The following is a 24,437-nucleotide window of genomic DNA, read 5'->3' as shown; positions in this document are numbered from 1 at the left end:
CCAAGGGGTAGAGATGATTATTTTTCTGTATTTCCTCTTTTTTTAAAACATCTTAGACAAAAGAAAAATAAATGTATCACTCTTTTTCTCCCTTGGTGTAGCCCGTTCCTTGTACAGCGAGGGACACGGAAGCCGGCCCAGTTTATAACATGTAGTCAGCTGAGCCCCACGAGCCGGGCCGTTTGTCTCATAGTCATGCCCCCTTTCCTCGCCTGGAGCTTTCCTTTACGTTGAAGGAATATTCAGATGTTCTGATTCTGTTAAGGTATTCAGAATAACAGATGTTCACATCCAGTAAAGCTTTAGTCTTTAATTGGTCCACTGTGCATATTTATCCGATTTTTCATCAAGATGAACTAATAAATTACAGCCTAGCATCTGAGTTCCTGGGGCCCTCTCCATGCGGTCCACGGCATGATCACTGCCCCTCAGTCATGGCTGTTCACACGTCATCCTGAGCTTTGGCCTTTCAAATCAGCTCGGAATGTTAGAAATTACTGCCTGTTGGGGTTTCCCCTCTGCCGTGTGTCTTGCTATGGTCAGACGTGATGAGTATTCATGTCTCAAAATGAGTGTAATTTAAAATGAAGCTGGAGCTCAGCTACTCAGAACAGTTGCAAAAGGCTATAGTCTGGTGGGCCTTCCACTTTCATACACCTGGTTGGGGATAATTAACAGGTTCTTTGGCCAGGAGGGATGTGACAGATTCAGATGTGAGAGGTTTGCCGGTCCTGCCAGGCCCTTCATTGGAGTCCTCAGCATAAGGACAACCTGCACAGATAAAGAATATTATTGCTTTGGACCCAAAATATGTACATTACATTCCTCTCTAACCTCACTTTTGAGTCAGGCTTGACTTAGATGGTAAAATGCGGGCCCTGTCTCAGAGCGCCTGGGTAGCTCATTCGGTTGGACATCTGCCTTCAGTTCAGGTCATGATCACAGGGTCCTGGGATCAAGCCCTGCATTGGGCTCCTTGCTCAATGGAGAGTCTCCTCTCTCTCTTGCTCTCCCTCTGCGTGCTCTCTCTCAAAAACAACAACAACAACAACAAAAACTTTGAGAAAAAATAAATAAAAATAAGATACAGGATCTGTCTCTTTATCTTCCTGGCAAATGGGAGGCTCTGTTGGTGTTGGTTAGGAAATGGACCAGCTCCTTGTAGAATGCTTTGTGATCGGATCGGTGAACTCGGAGCAGGAGGCGTGCCCTGTGCAATCCTCACTTCACCTGCCAGAGCCCAAAACCAGGCAGACAAAACATTTTTTTGTGCTAGCCTGGTGTCACCCTACAGTATGCCCACACCCTGTGCCCATCTAGCTGTGATGTCCCTCCAGGTCATTCTGTCTCTCCCTGCCTTGCTTCCTAGCGCACCCACCCCGAAGTACTTCCATTGTCTTTCCACTTCCCATTCTTCTCAGATCCCAGGTCCATGGTCAGCGGTATTTGTTGTACTGTGTGCGTGTTGCGTGTGTATAGTTCGTGCATGGGTGGAGGAACTAAAGAATGAAGTAAAAAGAAGTACTTTCTCAACATCATCATTCTCTATCCTGGTCTACTGTTTGCCTTGGTCTCAGGTTGTCTCTGGCTGCTGCTTGGGCTCAGTTGCAATTTTGCAAAAAAGAATCTGTGTCATTGCGTCACCTTCCAAACTGATGGCACAAAGTGCGCATGTGCTGCAGAGGCGGCATGCCTCCCTGTGTTGCTCCAGGCAGAGAACCAAAGAGGCGAATGTGCCTCTTTGGGTATTCCTGTGTTTGACTCCCACATCCAAGCAGAGTCAGGGGAAAGGGCTTCCATTCTTTTCTGAAGAGTGGAGCAGAGAGAATGCACTATGGGATGCAGAGCTGAAACTTGGGTGTATGACCATTCTTCAGTTTGACTTCTGCAATCCTATGACCTTTGTTCCAAAGGCCAAAAACTGGAGACAGTTCTACAAGCTTAGACGAGGATCAGTTTTAAACAAGTTGAGTTTTCTGCTGCAGTAGAAGTGGTAGTTCTGTCTTAACTGGCAGGACATCCCCTGTTTTTTTTCCTGGGATGACTCTGCTTCAGAAAAAGCAAGGAAGGCTGAATGGACTCAGTCATGCTGGGGATAAAGGAATGAACCTGGATTTTGTCTATGGGGCAGCGTATCTATCTCCTCTTTCTTCACTTTATGGATTAAATGAGTGTGGCATAGTCACCACCATGTGGGGAGCTCATTTTGTGCTTGGATACCATGAGCCTCTCCTTACACCTGCAGGACAACCTGGAGGAATAAATGATGACCCCAGAGGTCCACTCAGCATTTTGTACCTGTGGGCAGTGTCAGGTGCAGTGGCGGTGTAGATAGTAAATGCTCATGGGTCCTGCCAGCTAAAAATTGTTTTACTAGGGGTTAAAATCAGATTTTTTTAAATTCTTTTTTTTTAACTAGGCTCCACCCCCAGTGTGGAGCTCAGTGTGGGGCTTGAACACACGGCCCTGAGATCAAGACCTGAATTGAGCTCAAGATTCGTGCACAACTGACTGAGCCACTCAGGTGCCACTAAAACCAGATTTTAATTCATTCATTGGGAATCAGGTACCTAGAACAATAAAATGAGGTAATGTCAGAGATATTGGAAGCAAGCTGTATTGAGATTGGATGAATGCCAGTGTCCCCCACCCATGGAAAGTTGTCTACAGAATATCACAGAGTACCCCAGGATTTTATTTTATTTTTTTAAAAGATTTTATTTATTTATCTATTTAAGAGAGTGAGAATGAGAGAGAGCATGAGAGGGGAGAGGTTAGAGGGAGAAGCTGAATCCCTGCCGAGCAAGGAGCCCAATGTAGGACTGCATCCCGGGCCTCCGGGATCATGACCCAAGCCAAAGGCAGTTGCCTACCCTACTAAGTCACCCAGGCACTGGGACCCCAGGATTTTAAAAGCACTAATATTACATTTGAGATATATATATATATTTATATTATATATATATATACACACATACATATATACATACATATACATATCTATACTATATATACAGATATTACATATATATGTATATACACGTGTATATATGTATACATATATACATATATATGTATTTCCATATATATACATATATTAGATACAATATTACATTATATATATATATCTATATAGATATATATATATCTCAAGAATTAGGTATTTTGGGGTTAAATACAATCTAAAATTCCTCTTTACCCTAAGGATTTTAGCAATAAATAAATTTATTTGTGAGGCCAAGGCACTACTTCATGAGTATGGAGATGTAATACATAGGAATCTGTATTTTTATAAAGTTTGGTTTTGTATTTCATGTTAAAAGCTTCCTGTTTGATTGTTGAGAGATTCAAGTCTATTTAATTTTAATACTGTCTCTACCTTCATGCTCAAGATCATAGAGAGGTTAGAGAAGACTGTTTCAACTTTGATTGTTCGTAACATTTGTCAATAAGATATGCCTCTGATTATTTAAGGTTTTGTATAAAATGTTCCCTCTGCCTTGTTTTTAACTTTTTCCTTGTTCCCATATTCATAGATGAAGAATCCTTTTTTCTTTTGCTCTAAATTGCATTCATAATCATTAGTTTGTAAAGATTACTGTCTTTTTAGAGAGTAGGCAAACAAAGGATGAATGTAATTTAAACTTACCATATTTTTATACTTTGTATTTCAATGTTTTTTACAGTAAGCAAACAAGTGTATTCTATTTCTGGGTTTTATTTAAAGATTTCTTTGTGATTCTTTTTTTTTTTTTTTAATCACATTTTTAAAATCAGAACTTTCCTGCCTTTTCTTGGTAGGCTTTAAGTAACTGACATAATTTTGAAAATTTCTTTTGTTTTTCTTTGTTTTAAATTTAAATCATTGTCTATTTATTTTGCCCATAGTAGTGTACTAGTTATTCTATATGTTTGTTGGGAAGATTCAATTTTTTAAGGTTTTCTTCAAGAAATACCATTTTTTAGATTTTAAGTTCTTATGTTTCACCTGTATCCCTCATTAGGTTACTATTTCTATTGATTTACATTTACTGAAAACTTTATTTACATATATAAACATTAGTAATTGAATGTCAAGAGAAAATCTTCATAAGTGATTTAGATCAAATACTAAATGTAAAAAATAATACAGCCATCTTTCTAGCAGTTGACTCATATTTCAGTTAATTTAGTTAAATTAACAAATAACTTGGCTGAGATTTCCAGAGTATAAATCTGTCATTTGTAATTTCTTTTATTAACATTAACAAGATGATATGTTTACTATTCCTGTATTGGAATGAAAGAAGACATCAGTTTCAATTAACACTAAATAAATTATAAAGTATCTTTTTAAAACAATCATACTATCTGATTTAATGATTATGAATTTTGAATTTAATAGGTCATATATAGTTCTTGATAGATGAGTTGATAGTATCACAGTCCACCTTTATAATTAAGTATCAAGGGTCTATTCTTAATCAGCAATTCTTTAAGGCTAAACGTGATCTTAATTACACTCACAGAAATGCTAAGGGATGTTGATTGCTTCAGTAAGGAAAATAAAATGATGCAGCCTGACCTTAACAAATTATAAATAAGGGAATGTTGACAAATGATAATAAGCAGCAAACTTTTAAGGGAGAGGATTGGTTCCCAAGTCAATATTACTGAAAGAAATTGAGTTTGGTCTTTAAATGTATTATTTGAATATTGAGAAATGTCCCTTTCAAATATTCCACGCAAACTCTCAAATATGTCTATGGTATCTAATTTGGAAGTCAGGTGAAAACTTCTCTTTGAAGCGCCTGTTAAAACAGGTATATTCTGAATTCAAGAAGAGATTATGATAAACCTTCAGTGGTAGTTGAGGGCAGCCCAAGTGTAGGAGGATAGAATGACAGGGCCCTGAACCTTACTATAGGTGAATTTGGTGAGGTGACCTGCTGGATTTTACTCCCCTTTTTCTCACTGCTTTACTGCTAATAGAGAATGCAGTGCCAGTCTGCACTGAAGGAAAAGTACATGAAGGGGAGATCGTTTTCGCGTCATCATCAGCCAGTTTCATGTTTATCTTATTCTTTGCTGCTTGTGAGAGTTATTTGCGAATCCAAATATGTATTTTATAACTTGGTCCAGGCAGAAACAGGAAAGAGTAGTTGCCCTTTGCCCGAATGTAGCAGGTTGTTTCTATTGAGTAAGTACCCAGGATAAAAAGAGTAGGTAGTGTGCCTTTGGCAAAAGGCTTTCACTATTATTGTAATACCAACTAGGGTCCATTTTTATGATTCCAAAATATTTACCTTATTGAGGAATTTGAGTGGAGTATTCAAGATGAAAAATGAATCAGTAGTGAAATACATCTTGGGCATCAGCTGCTCTATTGACAAAAGGCACAAATAGGAAATTTGTCTAAATAATTAGATTTTTAATTAGTGCATCATTGTAAGATGAATGTCATTGCGCTTCACTGCATGTAATTTTGTATTAGAAATTTCATGTCAACAGAGATGCTACCTGTGGTTTGCTGATTTGAATCATTAATTTATCACTTGGGTGTATGGCGTGTCACCTATTTGCAGTTGGGAGCAGAAAGAAGGCATTTAATTACAACTTCACTGGTGGTGAAACATATTGATGGTGTTATGCAATATGAATACATTATATTTTCTAATATTCAGGGGGCAGCCACCCCTCAAATATTAGTTGAGTGCATATTAACTTGCAAAGCTTTAAGCCGCAGCCTGAGCAGATAGGTTGCTGAACCTCTAGTATCTGTGTATATTGAATATTCCTGGACATTAGTGACATTATATGTGCTTTTTAAAACTTTGATTTTGTTTTTCCTTTTCACAGTTGCCGAACAAGCAACCGGAAAAGCTTGATAGGCAATGGACAGTCACCAGCACTGCCTCGACCACACTCACCTCTCTCTGCTCATGCAGGTAACGACTTACCCTTTCTTGAGTTGTGTCTTCCTTCTTCTTGCTGGTTCTTAAAATAATCCAAGCATTTTGAAATTCAGGTGTGGCTTTCCCGCTTATCTTGGTTTTCCTTTTGTTTTATCAGTACTTTGTTCTTTCTGATAAGTTAGCCCAAACCTCATCCTCTCTTTCAGAGTGTTTGGACACTGAAATTGAGAAGTTTTTTTTATATGGGATCCTTTTTCAGTTATTGATTTCTCCATTTCTAAATCTGTGGATCCTGCAAGACAGGTTTCTATGTTGGGATTATCTCTGGGTAATGCAGATGTGTTAGTTCACATGAAGAGGATCAGTGTTCAGAACTCTGGGGAAGGAAAAATACCTTTTTCCCTGCCCTTTTAAGTTCTCCACTGGGAACCTTCTAACCCAAGACAGATTAACAAGAGAAGAGCAACAGATTTATTTAATGAAGATGTCTATGACACAGGAGCCTTCATGAGGGAATGGAAACCCAGAGACATGGTTGAACTGAGTGAATTGATGCTAGGTTTGAGGAAGAATGAAAAGTTGTACGAGGAAAGGGCAGAAATGAGCTAACTCTAGTAAACCGGGGCAAACTGAGCAAGAGCTGTACATTTGCAATCTCTATCCATTGTCTTCAGGAATCAAGACGCTCCTTTGCTTTAAGTGCAGATCCACAGAACCTTCCTGCACATGCCATTTCTCCTATTTCTTCAGCTTAAAATACTGTTGGTCAGGATGCCATATTTTGAGGCTCTGTGTCTTAACCTCTTTCAGAACCATTCAGCATTTATTCTCCCTAAAGTTGAACTTACCCGTTACTTACATTCCCTGTTACAAATAATGCTGCTAGTAACAGTCTAGGATATATCTTCTCTAGTATGTGTGCAAGAGTTTATCTCAGATCTTACCTGGAAATGGCAGATATAACTTATTTATTACATCTATAATCATTATAGGGATAGTGAAGATTAAGATATGAGTCCTTGGCCTCAAGTACCAATTATAAGCAAAGTATAGCCGCATTAGAAAAACTGTGTAGTGAAGATTACTGTGAATGTTGGGGTTTTTTGTTTTTTGTTTTTTGTTATTTTTAATTATCCGTGATGTTGCAAGGTAGAGAAGGGTTCATTCCAACCAGGAAAGTATGGGAGAGTTTGAAGGAGCCACTTAGTCAAGATGCTGAAAGCCAAGCAAGACTCGGGCTGGTAGAAATGGGGTGAGAGAAGAGGAATTGCCAGTGTGGTTGGAGTGGGGCATGCTTGTTGGATTGTAAGAAAACATGAAGGTGGAGAAAGAGGTGGAAGAGAGTACAAGGGATTTGGATTTTGATTGCCTTTCAAGGATTTGAGGAGGATCTGTGTTTTGAGAAGCTGTCTTGAGGATTGTGAAGGATGACGGGTGGAAAGGATGGATGAGTAAGCCTTAAATCATTGTACTCTGGTAGAAGCTCTAACCCCAGTGGGCTTTCAGATGATACTCATTTCCTATTTAAAAATAGGGCTCTGACTCTTTCCTGAAGGCAATCCTTTTGCTCAGGGGTTGCTTTCAAATTGAGATTGGGAGTTAACAGTAACCGGTTTGGGGAGAAGAAACAAGAGAGAGAGAGATAGTTGCCCCTCTCTTTAGTAATAAATAAAAGATGGCAAAGCAAAAAAGGTAAAACAAGAGTTGATAAAATTATGATACTAAAGTAAGACTACGGAAGTTCAGAGATACCATTCTCAGATAGAACTTGCACATATACACAGGAGGGCATGGTCTAGACTCTTAGTAGCCACACTGTAATAGCTAAACATCTGAAGCCCCCTAAGTAGCTTTCGGTTGAAAAATGGGTAAATGAGTGTGGCATAGTCATCACAGAACACTGTGCACAAAGGAAGTATTAACACCACGCCTGTCTGCATGGACACAACTCTGAGAATGTTGGACAGCAAAAGCCAACTTGCAAAAAAAGTTAGTTGAAACCATTCATGTAAGGTTAGCATGAAGCTATAAACAGTATTTTGTTTAGGGATACCCACATATACTCTTAAACATGTATATACATTTCTTTTAAGCGCCTAAAGGAAAACATAATCCTTTTAAAGAGAGATTTCATGGTAGTAATTACCTCTGAGAAGGTGTGAGGGAGATATCGCTGGGGGAGGGGGAAGCAGTTGGTAATAGTGAATTTCCACAACTCTTTGATGACCACCCAGCTACTTCTGTCATTACTGTTTATACCAGGGAGATGTATAGTTACATCATTATCAAAACAGTGAAAGGTGACAGAGGGGCAAGCAAGGCCAAATACCTACTTGGGGCTGGAATTCTATCTATTTTTTTTTTAAGAGTTGCAGTCTTGGGGCGCCTGGGTGGCTCAGTCGGTTGAGCTGCTGCCTTCGGCTTGGGTCATGATCTCAGGGTCCTGGGATCAAGTCCCACATCGGGCTCCTTGCTCGGTGGGGACCCTGCTTCTCTCTCTGCCTGCTTCTCTGCCTGCTTATGTGCTCTCTCTCTCTGTCAAATAGATAAATAAATAAAATCTTTAAAATAAAAAAAAAGAGTTGCAGTCTTGTTTTTTTAGAGAGAGAACAAATGTACGTGTAGGGCAGTGGGGGAGGGCAGAGGGAGAAGGAGAGAGAGAATCTCATTCAGACTGCACACCCAGCATGGGGCCTGACGCAGGGCTTGTTCTCATGACCCCAAGATCATGACCTGAGCTGAAGTCAAGAGTTGGACGCGAGCGCCTGAGCTACCCAGATGCCCCTGGAATTGTTTCTTTACTTTCATCCTGAAGAGTTGGGGTAATACACACAAGTGCTAAGTGTATCATGAATTTTATTTCTTATGTGTAATTCAGTAGTGATTAAAAACTTCAATCCTATTCCTCTCTGTAGTGTTCTGTAGTAATTGTACCCTAGTTTATGTGCCCGCTGATGAGTCTTTTTATTGCTGTGATTTTCTTCAGTGCTAATATTGAGAGTAGAGAAAATGTGGTGAAGACTTTAATGATCCTTTTAATTATTTTTCTTTTTCTCTATGTAGACTTAGCTTGAATTCTTTTCTCTTCAGACATAATCAGAGGAGTAGGCAGAGAGAAGCCTGTCTGTCAGGTTCTGACGGCATTTTCCCTCAGGTCGAAGAGCCAACAGGTTTTTATTTGCTCAGAACCTGTAGAACTCTGTCAGACTTAATTTGTGAGACATGGTATTTGTCACAATCTGGTAGTTTCCTATTTATGTATAATAAGAGGAGGAAATGTAAATTAAATAAAGACCAGTCCTCCTGTCTTGATGATGGTAAATGCCTGCCCACTCACCTTGCCTCATAGCCTCTTCCTTCCCGTTGCTGTCTTCTGTGTCATGTGTTTGAGACAAAGAATGCCAGGGAGAATTCCCAACTGTCTTTACAAAACACAAGCGAAAGAAAAACCGCCATCTTTCAGTGCTTACTGACCCAAAGATAAAGTTAGACTTTTTATTTATTTATTTATTTTAGGTCAGGCTTATGTGAATCAAGCCACTCATCGCTGACACATAAATTAATCCCCTGTCAAATGAATTGTTAGAGATGAGAACGTGAGTTCACTTGTGCGGATGTGTCGGTAGGGCTCTAAGGAAAGAGAGCCCAGCATAGTGTTCTGGAGCTTATCTCTACGAACAAAATAGTGTTTGTTGAGAGCGAGGGATTCCTGAAAGAGCAGTGAATAGGAGTCCCATTAAAACAAAACAAAACAAAACAAAACAAAAAAACAAAAGCAGAAAATCACAGGCTCCTGGTTCTGGGAAGATTTTAAGCATGAAATTTAATCCAGAGGCTCCAAAGGAAAAGACTAGTGTATCTCCCCTAACATGAAGATTTCTCTGTAGTAAATAAAACCAAAAGGAAACGAAGTGTGAGAAATCTTTTTATGCCCGTAATAGCTAAGTATCTGATTGCCTTAACACAGGCACAAAGAGCTTGTATAAATTGATAGGGAAATGGCGAATGCACCCAAGATGTCAATGGCACATCATAGAAAACAGATCAAAATGTCCCCCCAAGGGGCGCCTGGGTGGCTCAGTGGTTTGGGCTGCTGCCTTCGGCTCGGGTCATGATCTCAGGGTCCTGGGATCGAGCCCCGCATCGGGCTCTCTGCTCCACAGGAAGCCTGCTTCCCTCTTTCTCTCTCTCTCTCTCTGCCTGCCTCTCTGCCTACTTGTGATCTCTGTCTGTCAAATAAATAAATAAATAAAATCTTTAAAAAAAAAATGTCCCCCCAAAAGTATGAAATGATTCATTGCACTCATGAGAAACGTGAGCCATAGTAGAGTATCATTCACCTGACATATTGTCAAAAACTATAAAACTGACAGACTCCAAAGACAGCAAGATTGTAGAGAAAGAGGTCCTGCCACGTGACATCAGTATCAGTGATGTGACTGGTGATGCCCTTTTGGTTGTAGCAGTTTGCCCTGTTGGTGAAAACTGCAACTGCATTTACCCTTTGGCTCAACCAGTTCATCTCTAGGAAGTAATCTAGTGAGATTCTCGCAAAATAACAGAAGATAACAAGGCTAGTGACTTGTAAATCACAGATGGAAAGTAAAGTTATTACCATTTCATCATTTAACATGTCCTTCAGTAGGGGACTGGTTTTGTGGAAAATGATTCAGACGTACAGCCCAGCACTGCATGGTTGTTAGAGAGAGATAGACTTTCATGTTCTGATATTAGACTGATGCTCAAGATGGGTGGTTAAGTGAAAAAATGCACTGTGTAATTTTCTACGTGTGTGTGTGTTTTAGACAGCATAGATGCATATAGGCACACTTGTATATCATGCATATTCATAGGCAATTTTGGAAGGAGAAAGGAGAGACTTAGCACTGTTAATCGTTGGGGACTAGGAAGGTAGGGAAATTAGCATACAGTGGTTTTATACTAACATAAGGCTCTAAAAATAAGCCAATAAAGAAAACAAAACAATACCTACCTTAGTTTTCTCTTGTAGTGTAATAAATTACCAAAAATGTACTGGCTTAATACACTTAATACAGTGTCCGTGTATTAATTTTATGCTTCTGTGGGGCAGATATCTGGGTACACTTGACTTGCTTGAGCTCAGGGGATTCTCAAGCTATCAGAAGGCCAAAATCAAAGAAAGGTGGGAAGTCCCAAGTTCCTAGTTCCCGAGGACCCCTCACCCAGTGTTTCTGCTTAGAGTATCATAAGTCCAAAATCAGAGTGTCTGTTGGGCTGGGCTCTTATCTGGAGACGAGGAAAGAATCTGCTTCCAAGCAGAGGTTGTGAACAGATTCACATCCCTGCGAGTAGAGGAATGAGATCCCTGTCTCATCTTGACCATTGGCCAGAGGCTCCTTTCACCCTCTGGAGGCTACGGTCCTCTCCCTGCAAGCCTCTGCCGGCATAGCCAGTCCTTCTCATGCTTCAGGTCTCTAACTTTGCCTGCCATCAGCCAGAGCACATTTTTTCTTTGAAAAGGCTTATCTGATTGGGTAGTGACTCCAGGCCTTTTAAGTCCTAAGAGCATACGTTGCCCCCTTCCAAAATACCTAACCTTTTGTGTCTTCAGAAGTTGTTCTTACCAGGAATTTGCAGGTAACTGTTGAGATTCATTTATAAGAATGTTTTTGGAAGAAAAGATGGAAAGGAGTCTCACGTTCCTATTGGACAATGCTAGGAATTGTTACAGACAGGAAATATCCCTAAAGTTAGGTTAATATGTTGTTGGAAAAAGGTTCATAAATTATTTTATAATAATGAAGTACCTCATGTCTGAAGGGTGAGTCACTGGCTTATTTGTTGCCGCAATGTTCACCAGGCCCTTCTTCAAAGCTGTAACTGGACTAAAGGGGGCCTGTAGAGGCAGAAATAATCAGAGAACCGGAGAGCGTCTATTCCACGGAGAAACTTAGAACACACGGAACAGCACTGGGATGGGCGCATAGGGGTTGGGCAGCACAACAGACCATTGCTTGTCCCTCTCGTGTGACTAGTCCCTGTGGACATTGTGGTTCATGTTTCATCATCTTCCTTCTTCCCCACCTCTTGGGGGCCAGGAGACGTGGGCGTAACGACCCACTGCATGCATTAAGGGAGAAACTATGAGATACCATGGGTATTTTTTCAGTAGGGTTTTTCTCAGTTCAGAAAATGGTGAGTACCTTCCTCTTTGGGACTTGTTTTGGAGTTTCTTCTTGAGCCCCACAATGAGAAAGGGTGAGTCCACTTTACAACATGCATTTGTGCTGTATTGGTGTTCTCATTCATTAGGCGGGACTCTGAATAGGACTGAGGTACACACAGGGGTTTCTACAGACAGGTATTGCTGATGCAAAGAATTGGAAGTGAGTAGTCTGGCAATGAGATAGAGACAGGGAAAAAATAAACACTGTGGAGTTCAGAGAAGATAATCTGGGGTAGAACAGGGGGAGCAAGGGTTCCAGGGTGCCAGAGGTGTCCCTGAGAGCATCCCCAGTATTGGTGGGGAACTTTGTCTCTACATACTGTGCCGAGAATGGGAACCCTAAGCTTGGAAGGTATGCAGCTGGGCAATAACGGATTTAGCAAAACCTGAAATGTGGGCGCTGAGTGCCAACCAAGTCCTTAATTGGCTTACTAACATCCACATGATGCGGTGCCATTTTAAAGAAGAAGTGTAAAATCTCCTAAGAAATGCAACAGGCCACATGTCCGTGATTCTGATCTTCCAGGCTGGTGTGGCTAAAAAATAAAATGGAATATTCCGATTCTTACAGTGAAAACTGATAGTTTGTAGGAAAGAGGAGAAATGTCATGGAAGATAGGAATATCCTATCAAGTTACACAACCACTTGCTAACATTTTATTTCTTGTCCTTTTTCCTGTGGGTGTGTGAACATGGGTATATGTGTGCATGTGGCTGTTGAAGTTTCTGTGTTAGTGCACCCTTGCCAGCGCTCATGGTATAGAGTTTTAGGTTCCACAATATAAGCCAAACAATATCATAGTATTTTTTCCAATTTAATTGAGAAATAATTGACATAGAACATGATATTAGTTTCTGATATACAACATAATGATTTGGTATTTGCATCTATTGGGAAGTAAGTTTAGTGAACATCCATCCCCTCATGTAGGTTTTACATTTTTTTTTTTTTAAGATTTTATGTATTTATTTGAGAGAGAGAAAGAGTGCATGAGCAGGGTGAGGAACAGAGGGAGAAGCAGACTCTTTGCTGAGCGAGGAACCCAATGACAGGCTCGATCCCAGGACCCTGGGATCATAACGCGAGCTAAAGGGAGACACCTAACTGATTGAACCTCCCAGGTGCCTCAAGGTGATACATTTTTTCTTATGATGAGAACTTCTAGGATTTACTCTCTTAGAAGCCTTAATTATACAGTACAGTTTTGTACAGCAAGGTGGGTTTAGTTAACATTACATCCTGGAATTTATCTTAGAGTTGGAAGATGGACCTTTTGTATTTCTCAGAATTATTTCGCTTAGCATAATCTCATGATCCATTCATGTTGTTGCACTTGCAGAATTTCCTCCTTTTTTTAATGGCCGATTAGTAGTCCTGTAACTATACGTATACCACATTTTCTTTATGTATTCATCTCTTGATGGACACTTAGGTTGTTTCTATGTTTTAGCTATTATAAATAATGCTGCAGTGAACATATCTTCTTAGTGACTTTGTTTCCTTCAGATAGACACCAAGAAGTGAAATTGCAAAATCATGTGCTATTTCTTTTCTTTTTGTTTTTTAACACTATCATTGTTGTGTTTTTTTTTTTATTAACATATAATGTATTATTTGCCCCAGGGGTGTAGGTCTGTCAATCATCAGGCTTACACACTTCGCAGCACTCATCATAGCACCTACCTTCCCCAATGTCCATAACCCAACAGCCCTCTCCCCTGCAACCCTCAGTTTGTTTTGTGAGATTAAGAGTCTCTTATGGTTTGTCTCCCTCCCCAGTCCCATCCTGTTTCATATTTTCCTTCCCTACCCTCCAAACTCCCCACTTTGCCTCTCAAATTACTCATATCAGGGAGAGCATATGATAATTGTCTTTCCCTGATTGACTTATTTCACTCAGCGTAATACCCTCTAGTTCCATCCACACTGTTGCAAATGGCAAGATTTCATTTATTTGGATGGCTGCATAGTATTCCATTGTGTATATATATATATACCACATCTTTTTTACCCATTCCTCTGTAGATGGACATCTAGGTTCTTTCCATAGTTTGGCTCTTGTGGGCATTACTGCTATAAACATTCAGGTGCACATGCCCCTTCAGATCACTGCACTTGTATCTTTAGGGTAAATACCCAGTAGTGTGATTGCTGGGTCGTAGGGTAGATTTTTCAACTTTTTGAGGAACCTCCGTGCTGTTTTTCAGAGTGGCTGCACTAGCTTGCATTCCCACCAACAGTATAGGAGGGTTCCCCTTTCTCCACATCCTCACCAGCATCTGTCATTTCCTAATTTTTTAATTTCAGCCATTCTGACTGGTGTGAGGTGGTATCTCATTGTGGTTTTGATTTGTATTTCCCTGATGCCGAGTGATGCTGAGCACTTTTTCATGTGTCTTTTGGCCATCTGGATGTCTTCTTTGCAGAAATGTCTCTTCATGTCTTTTGCCCATTTCTTGATTGGATTATTTGTTCTTTGGGTGTTGAGTTTGATAAGTTATTTATAGATATAGATATCTCTTTATCTGATACATCGTTTGCAAATATCTTTTCCCATTCTGTCAGTTGTCTTTTGGTTTTGTTGATTGTTTTCTGTGCAAAAGCTTTTGATCATGCTGAAGTCCCAATAGTTCAATTTTGCCCTTGCTTCCCTTGCCTTGGGTGATGTTTCTAGGAAGAAGTTGCTGTGGCTGGGGTTGAAGAGTTGCCACCTGTGTTCTCCTCAAGGATTTTGATGGATTCCTTTCTCACATTGAGGTCTTTCATCAATCTTGAGTATATTTTCCTGTGTGGTGTTAAGGAAGTGGTCCAATTTCATTCCTCTGCATGTGGCTGTCCAATTTTTGCAACACCATTTGTTGAAAAGACTCTCTTTTTTCCATTGGACATTCTTTCCTGCTTTGTCAAAGATTAGTTGACCATAGAGTTGAGGGTCTATTTCTGGGCTCTCCATTGTGTTCCATTGATGTATGTGTCTGTTTTTGTGCCAGTACCATACTGTCTTGATGATGACAGCTTTGTAATAGAGCTTGAAGTCTGGAATTGTGATGCCATCAACATTAGCTTTCTTTTTCAACATTCCTCTGGCTATTGGAGGTCTTTTCTGGTTCCATATAAATTGTAGGATTATTCCATTTCTTTGAAAAAAAAAATGGACAGTATTTTGATAGGGATTAACGTGTATTAAACGTGTAGATTGCTTTAGGTAGCATAGTCATTTTCATAATATTTGTTCTTCCAATTCATGAGCATGGAACATTTTTCCATTTCTTTGTGTCTTCCTCAATTTCTTTCATGAGTACTTTATAGTTTTCTGAGTACAGATTCTTTGCCTCTTTGGTTAGATTTATTCCCAAGTATCTTATGATTTTTGGGTGTAACTGTAAATGGGATTGACTCCTTAATTTCTCTTTCTTCTCTCTTGTTGATGTATAGAAATGCAACTGATTTCTGTGCATTGATTTTTATATCTGACACTTTACTGAATTCCTATAGAAGTTGTAGCAGATTTGGAGTGGAGTCTTTTGGGTTTTCCACATAAAGTATCATATCATCTGCAAAGAGTGATAGTTTGACTTCTTCTTGCTGATTCGGATGCTTTTTTTTATTATTATTTTTAAAGATTTTATTTATTTATCTGACAGAGAGAGATCACAAGTAGGCAGAGATTTAGGCAGAGAGAGAAGGGGAAGCAGGCTCCCCGCTGAGCAGAGAGCCCGATACGGGGCTCGATCCCAGGACACTGGGTTCATGACCTGAGCCGAAGGCAGCGGCTTAATCCACTGAGCCACCCAGGCGCCCCGATTCGGATGCTTTTAATTTCTTTTTGTAGGCTGATTGCTGAGGCTAGGAGTTCTAGTACTATGTTGAATAGCAGTGGTGATAATGGACATCCTTGCCATGTTCTTGACCTTAGCAGAAAAGCTCTCAGTTTTTCTCCATTGTGAATAATATTCGCTGTGGGTTTTTCCTAGATGGCTTTGATGATATTGAGATATGTACCCTCCATCCCTACACTTTGAAGAGTTTTTATCAAGAAAGGATGCTGTACTTTGTCAAATGCTTTTCAGCATCTATTAAGAGTATCATATGGTTCTTGTTCTTTCTGTTATTAATGTAATGTATCACATTGATTGATTTGTGGATGTTGAACCAACCTTGCATCCCTGGAATAAATCCCACTTGGTGGGAATATCCCACTTGGTGGTGAATAATCCTTTTAATGTACTGTTGGATTCTATTGGCTAGTATTTTGGTGAGAATTTTCGCATCTGTGTTCATCAAGGATATTGGTCTGTAATTCTCCTTTTTGGTGGGGTCTTTGATTTTGGGATCAAGGTAATTCTGGCCTCATAAAATAAGTTTGGAAGTTTTCCTTCCATTTCTGTTTTTTTGGAACAGTTTCAGGAGAATAGGTATTAATTTTTCTTCATATGTTTGGTAGGATTCCCCTGGGAAGACATCAGGCCCTGGGCGCTTGTTTGTTGGGAGATTTTTGATGAGTGTTTCAATCTCCTTATGGTTATGGGTCTGTTCAGGTTTTCTCTTTCTTCCTGGTTCAGTTTTGGTAGTTTATATGTCTCCAGGAATGCATCCATTTCTTCCAGATTCTCAAATTCGGTGGCGTATAGTTGCTCATAATATATTCCTATAATTGTTTGTATTTCATTCGTGTTGGTTATGATCTCTCCTTTTTCATTCATGATTTTATTAATTTGGGTCCTTTCTCTTTTCTTTTTGATAAGTCTAGCCAGGATTTTATCAATCTTATTTATTTTTTCAAAGAACGAACTCCTAGTTTCATTGATTTGTTCTATTGGGGTTTTTTTGTTTGTTTGTTTTCTATTTCTCTGATGTTTATTATTTCTCTTCTCCTGCTGGGTTTAGGCTTTCTTTGCTGTTCCTTTTCCAGCTCCTTTAGGTGTAGGGTTAGGCTGTATACTTGAGACCTTTCTTGTTTCTTGAGAAAGACTTGTATCACTATATCCTTTCCTCTGAGGACTGCCTTTGCTGTATCCCACAGATTTTGAACTGTTGTGTTTTCATTATCATTTATTTCCATGAATTTTTTCAATTCTTCTTTAATTTCCCGGTTGACCCATACTTTCTTTAGTAGGATGCTCTTTAGCCTCCATATATTTAAGTTCTTTCCAACTTTCCTCTTGTGATTGAGTTCTAGCTTCAGAGCATTGTGGTCTGAAAATATGCAGGGAATGATCCCAATCTTTTGGTACCAGTTGAGACCTGATTTGTGACCCAGGATGTTATCTATTCTGTAGAATGTTCCATGTGCACTCGACAAGAATGTGTATTCTGCTGCTTTGGATTGGAGTGTTCTGAATATATCTGTGATGTGTGTCTGGTCCAGTGTGTCATTTAAGGTCTTCATTTCCTTGTTGATCTTTTGCTTGGATGATCTGTCCATTTAAGTGAGGGGGGTGTTAAAGTCATGTACTATTATTTTATTATTGTCAATGTGTTTCTTTATTTTTGTTATTAATTGGTTTATATAGTGGCTGCTCCCATGTTAGGGGCATAGATATTTAACATTGTTAGATCTTCCAGTTGGACAGACCTTTTGAGTATGATATAGTGCCCTTCCTCATCTCTTATTATAGTCTTTGGCTTAAAATCTAATTGATCTGATATAAGGATTGCCACCCCAGCTTTCTTTTGATGCCCATTAGCATGGTAAATTGTTTTCCACCTCCTTTAAATCTAGAGTTGTCTTTGGGTCTAAAATGAGTTTCTTGTAGATAGCATATCAGTGAGGTTTTTTTTTTTTTTTTTTTCCATTCTGATACCCTGTGTCTTTGGATGGGGGCATTTAGCCCATTTACATTCAGAGTAACTATTGAAAGATATGAATTTAGTGTCATTATATTGCCTGTAAAGTGACTGTTACTGTATATTGTCTCTGTTCCTTTCTGGTCTACTACTTTAAGGCTCTCTCTTTGCTTAGAGAGCCCCTTTCAATATTTCAATATTTCATTTCAATATTTCAGTAATTGGTTTGGTGTTTACAAATTCTTTTAGTTTTTGTTTGTCCTGGAAGCTTTTTATTTCTCCTTCTTTTTTTTTTTTTTTTTTTTTTTAAGATTTTATTTATTTATTTTACAGAGAGGGCACAAGTAGGCAGAGAGGCAGGCAGAGAGAGGTGTGAGGAAGCAGGCTCCCTGTTGAGCAGAGAGCCCAATTTGGGACTAGATCCTAGGACTCTGAGACCATGACCTGAGCTGAAGGCAGAGGCTTAACCCACTGAGCCACCCAGGCACCCCTCTCTTTCTATTTTCAAAGTAGCCTAGCTGGATATAGTATTCTTGGCTGCATGTTTTTCTCTTATAGTGCTCTGAATATATCATGCTAATTCTTTCTGACCTGCCAGGTCTCTGTGGATAAGTCTGCTGCCAATCTAATATTTTCACCATTATATTACAGACTTCCTATCCCGTGCTGCTTTCAGGATTTTCTTTTTGTCACTAAGACTTGTAAGTTTTACTATTAGAAGATGGGGTATGGACCTATTCTTATTGATTTTGAGGGGGTGGTTCTCTGTGCCTCCTGGATTTTGATGCTTGTTCCCTTTGCCATATTAGGGAAATTCTCTACTATAATTCATTCCAATATACCTCTGCCCCCCTCTTTCTTTCTTCTTCTTCTGGAATCCCAATTATTCTAATATTCTTTAGTCTTATGGTATCACTTGTCTCCCAAATTCTCACCTCGTGGTCCAGTAGTTGTTTGTCTCATTTTTGCTCAGCTCTTTTTTTCTCTGTCATTTGGTCTTCTGTATCACAATTTCTCTCTTCTGCCTCAATTTTCCTACCAGTAAGAGCCTCCATTTTTTTATTGCACCTCATTAATAGCTTTTTTAATTTCAGTTTGGTTACATTTTAGTTCTTTTATTTCTCCAGAAAGGGATTTTATTTCTCTGGACAACGTTTCTCTAATATCTTCCATTCCTTTTTCGAGCCCAGCGAGCACCTTGAGAATCGTCATTCTGGACTCTAGATCTTACATATTACCAATGTCCATATCAATTAGGTGCCTAGCCTTCAGTACTGCCTCTTGTTCTTTTTTTTGTGGTGAGTTTTTCAGCTTTGTCATTTTATCCAGATAAGAATATATGAATGAGAGAATAAAATACTAAAAGGGTGGCAAAGACCCCAGAAAAATGTACACTAACCACATCAGAAGAGACCCCAAATCGGTAGGAGAAAAAAGGGGGTAAAAAGAAATTTAAAAAAAATTTTTTAAATATATGTATGTATTAGACTGGTAAATAGAACAGAGTCACCCATTGGTTTGGGGTATATTTTGATCTCTTAGAAGAAACTACCTCCCAAAATTTTAAGGGAAGTAAAAACTTCTATATATATATACAAAAATAAGGGTAAACATGATGAAGTGACATAATATGACTGTAAAGATGAAAATTAAACAAAATTCTAAAAAAGGAATTGATAAGAAAATTTGTTGGAAAAAGAATGAAAAAAAAAAAAGTGGAGAGAATTTACTCAGCCTGGAGACTAGAACAAAGCCCTGTGTTAGATTGACGGACTATTTTGATCTATTAGAAGAAATTGTATCCCAAAATTTTTTATTAAAAAAACCCTATTTGTAAACAAAAAATAAAGTTAGATACAATGAAGGATAAAATTGACCATAATAATGAAGGTTTAAAAAAAAGTTTTCTAGAAAGGTATTGTTAAGATAAACTAGTTAAAAAACATTAAAAGAGGAACGAGGAAAAGTTAATAAAATTAGAAAAAGAAAAAAAATAAAAATTAGAAAAACTTAATTAACTTTGCAAAACTAAAGAATCGTGGGGAGAAAGCCATGAATTTCATGCTTTGCTTTCCTCTCCTATGGAATTCCACTGTTTTCTTTGATCAGTGAGCTTGGTCTTGGCTTGATGTTCTTGCTGATCTTCTGGGGAAGGAGCCTTGTGTCGTGATTCTCAAGTGTCTTTGCCCGAGGTGGAATTGCACCACCCTTGCCAGGGGCTGGGCTGCATCATCTGCTCGAGTTCGCTCTTGGGAGCTTTTGTTCCCTGAATGCGTTCTGTAGGGCTCTGGAGGACAGGAATGAAAATGGTGACCTCCCAGTCTCCAGCCTGGAGGTACCAAGAGCTCGGGGCCCCATTCTTCAGTGCGCCCATGGAGAAAAGCGGTCAGTCACTACTTTCTCCCTGGTCTCTGGCCGTGCTCCAAGCTGGTCCAGCCTGTGACCAAGGGTTTCTGTCTCTGGCACACGGCCCCGTTTGGAGTCTCCAAACCCAACAGATTCCTGCTGAGCTGCTCTCAGAAGAAGGTGGGTTCTCCCTGGATCTGCCCCTTGTGGGGTTCCTGCTCAAAGAGAGCAGTGGTCTGACTGTGCCACAGATCACAGTTTAAAGTATCCCCAAGCTGAGAGTTCACTCCTCAGCTCCATCTCTATAGTCGTCTTCCCTGCTTTGATACCTGCAAGCTCTGCTACACTCAGACACCTCCATCCTTCTGTGACCCCACAGGACCTAAGACCACACTCTCCCTGCAAGGGCTCCACCCCCACTTAGCCTTTGCAGTGATGTCCCTCAGTAGAGCAGACTTCTAAAAGTTCTCATTTTGTACTTGCTGCTCCACCACTTGCCAAGAGCTGACTACGCCCCCCGCCCCCGCCCCCGCCCCCAGTATCTTCCCGTCACTTTGCATTCACTTCTCCACACATCCTGCCTTTCAGAAAGTGATTGATTTTCTGTTTCTAGAATTGCTGCTCTTCTTCTCTTCAATCTCCTGTTGGGTTTGTAGGTGTTCAGAATGGTTTGATAATTATCTAGCTGGACTCCTGCGACCAGATATCATCTTAGTCTGCTACTCCTCTGCCATCTTGACTTTTCTCCCTTCATGTACTATTTCTGATTTTAATTTTTTTGAGGAACCTCCATTCTGTTCTCTATAATGGCTGCACAAATTTATATTCCTCCCAACAGGAATATTGACTATCTCTTTTTGATACTAGCCATTCTAACATGCGTTAGGTGAATATCTTAGTATATTTGGTATTTTAAATGGGTATGTTTTATTAGTTTTTATGTTTTTATGTTTTATTAGTTTTTGGTCTCATCACTGATAGGCATTCTTGATTTGACTTTTTTTTTTATTATTGCTTTGGTAATGTAAGGGTTTTTCTTTTCTTACTTTTAATTTTTCTGTGGCCTTGTCTTTTTCCTTCTGATTTCTTCCACTTTTGCTGTCCTTGTGCCTGGTTTCTATAAGATATCTTTTTTTTTTTTTTTTAAACAAGGTTGTTCTTGCTCTTAAAATTGTCTACTCTGACCTCACTGTTTCTCCTGCTTGACAAATTTAGTATCAGTCAAATGTTTCTTTACCTTCTGTTCTATGGGATGATAGTTTTCCTAAGCAGTGTGTTTTTGAGCAAAAAGAAGCTTTTCTGAATATACTTATGTATTTCTTCTCTGATATATGTGGTACCAGGTTTGTATGTTGCACACAGACAGAGGGAAAGCTGTTTCTTATGAGTTTTAGCTGACTGGTGGGAACGACTTAGAGATTAGTGATCTTTAGGTATCAGTGAAAAATTTATCCTTAGATAAGGAGAGACTAGGGACACAGCCCCAAGTGTGATAGTACATCTGTTTCATTTTTTTGGTTACTGTCATTCAAAAACCTTCAGCAGGTTTCCCATACTCAGAATGATGTTTGGCAAATTGTTGTAGATCTCCAGTAAACATTTTCATTCATCAAGGCATTCACCTCCTTTGACCATGTAGACATGATGATGGAGGATGAATAGTTCCCTTGCTTTTTTTGTATTTGGGGAATAGGACAGAGCAAAATTATGTGCCCACAGAGTCATACAAATTGATTGTGAGCTCTAATGGAAATTCTTTTGTGATTCTCCCGTATAACTACTTTCTTTAAAATGGTAGAAACTGTGTTTTTTTTGTTTTTGTTTTTTTTACTCAAGAGGAATCTCTGATAGGTCACTCATTGCCTTTTTTTTCCAATTATAAGCAGATCTCAACCAACTTAAAGTTATAAAACCTTGTGTTTAGTCTGGAGCACCTGATGTCCTCAGAATTTCATTTTGTGGAGCTTAAAATTAGAAAATCATATGGATAAAAATAGTCAAATGAAACATCACATTGGAATTGTCTGTTTTGATTAAAATCTTCAGAGGACCCAAGACCAGATTTCCTAGTTGAGTGTGTTGGTCTAAGCTATATAATTTCACAATGCATCTATTCTGTGACTTCCAAGTATTTCAAAAATCATTTTCTCTGAATTATAGAGAATACTACCTTTCTTATTCCATGCTGCATTCAGAGTTTTATAATTCTTAGCCTTTGTGTAACTGTCAATTGTTGGCTTGAGTAATGACACATACTGCCCTTCCTGCTTAAGAAAAAGTATGATAAAATCAGGTGGACTGACGTCAGTCAGTGTATTTTCCTAGTTTTGGGTATTGCTTTGTGTTGAATCACTAATCGGGGGTGTATATCAGCATCATTAGTATTTCTTAATTCCTTCATGTAGATCATCTGCCCTGTGACCTCAGTTTGTCATTTTGGCCCTTTAAGAAGACTGTAAGTGTATATGTACTCGTTTCCTAGCATTAATTTAACAATTGACATCTTTCTTGTATCCCTAAACTCTAAATGTAGAATTTAATCTGAATGACCTTTGATTTAGGTTTTTATTTTCTCCTTCAATTATAAATTGAAGCTTTGGTGAAGCTGCCTTTTATTATTTTAAACCTCCCCTGTGTCAACAAAAGTGATAATAGTCTTTTGTGGGTTTTGTTTTTGTTTTTGTTTTTAATAGAACATAGCAGCCACTTAGGAAGGTTTGACACTCTCATTCATTGGGGATGGCTCTTCATTTTTTTTAATCAAAATTTTATAACTTTTTGTGTTTACACAGTAGCTGGATCTTCTTTGCCTTGGTTTAGTTGCTTAAGTGCCACTGGATCTTAATTGCCTGCTTTTCGAGTTAGAATTGACATTATTTAGTGGTATGTTAGCTGTGGGGTGAGAGAGAATTGATCAAAGATGGCATGCAGGTGTCTTGCTGAGGATATGGATGAACAGAAGGGGCATTTCCCAAGAGGGAGGGGGCGGAAAGAACAGAGCTGAGCTAATGCTGAAAAGTTCACTTTGTCGCTTAGTGGGTTTAAGATGCCCATGATACATTTAAGTGATGTAAAGAATCAGTTGTTTTATGGGTCTGAAACTCAGAGGTTGAGCCTGTACTGGCGATACCAGTTTGGAAGCCATTCATTCATTAGTGGTATATAAAACCTTGGGAGAGAATGAAATCAGTGAGGCAAGAGTTTGGGAGTGAAAAGAAGACCAAACCCGGCAAGGTGGGGGTGCTGAGTCTACCAGGCCAACATTGAGAGGTTCTGAGAGGACAGGTCGCCAGCTGGAAACTGAGAGGCAGCAACCGGAGAGGCAGGAGGGAAAGAGGAGAAAGTAGTATCTCAGAATTTAAGAGAAGACAGAGTGCCCAGAAAGAGGGAGTGGTACATTTTAATAGCAAGTCCTCGGTCTTTACCAGGCACTTAACAAATATTTATTCAAAGAATAAATGACGATTCATAAAGAAATGGACAGAGCTTCATTTTACTCTGGTGACCAAAAATGCAGCATAGTCTCCAGATGGAAGATTTGTTATCCCAACAAAGAGAAAGTCCTCTGAAATAATCTAATTAGGTAGAAATCCCCACAGATTTTAGTGCATTATCTTAATAACTTTATTTTAAAAGTAGTTTTAGCAAATCTTTCATTTATCTTATCCATGATATAATCTGTCTCAACCCTGGCTAAAAGCTGAGAGGGAGCTCCCACCTTTCATAACTGCTGGATAGTTTGGATGCTAAGGGACTCTTGCCCACCTTCCAAATCTACAGAGCAGTCACACAAGGCAGTGTTTCACCAAAATGAAGGAAATCTGAGCTGTAGATAATAGACATTGGAATTTCTTAAAGTTATTTTTGCTGTGAGAAAAGAGATTTTTGCAAATTTTGGAGGGGAGAGGATTCTCCCCTCCAAAATTTGAGAAACAAAGGTCTCAAAATAGACTATTTTCTTGAAAGTCGGTGAGGTAGATAAGTCTTTTTAATTTCATATTTCATAAATATTACAACTAGAAATTAAAATAATTGATCAACAGCATTTACGTTTGGATTAGACATTTTTGGATTTAAATCTTACACTGTGGTAATTACATATTTCACCATTTGAAAACAGATAAATGACATGTGTCCTTAGGTCTTCTAAATGTCTAGAAGTTTATATACTCTAAATGTCTAGAAGTTATATATTCATTTA

At 39.0% G+C, this 24,437-nt stretch overlaps 1 protein-coding gene across 16 annotated transcripts in view; it reads left to right on the top strand.

Annotated features, from left to right (window-relative positions):
- The window catches only part of MAST4 (microtubule associated serine/threonine kinase family member 4), a 548,711-nt gene that overhangs the window by 421,517 nt on the left and 102,757 nt on the right, over positions 1-24,437 (top strand). For all 16 annotated transcript variants that reach the window (XM_082723013.1, XM_082723009.1, XM_082722999.1 and 13 more), the window contains one exon: positions 5,839-5,927. In XM_082723013.1, coding sequence (XP_082579139.1) covers positions 5,839-5,927 — 89 coding nt within the window. The remainder of the gene's footprint in view (positions 1-5,838; positions 5,928-24,437) is intronic.

This window comes from Mustela nivalis, assembly GCF_964662115.1.
Source record: "Mustela nivalis genome assembly, chromosome: 3".
NCBI classification, from domain to species: Eukaryota; Metazoa; Chordata; class Mammalia; order Carnivora; family Mustelidae; genus Mustela; species Mustela nivalis.
This window is presented reverse-complemented; position numbering and strand designations above follow the sequence as displayed.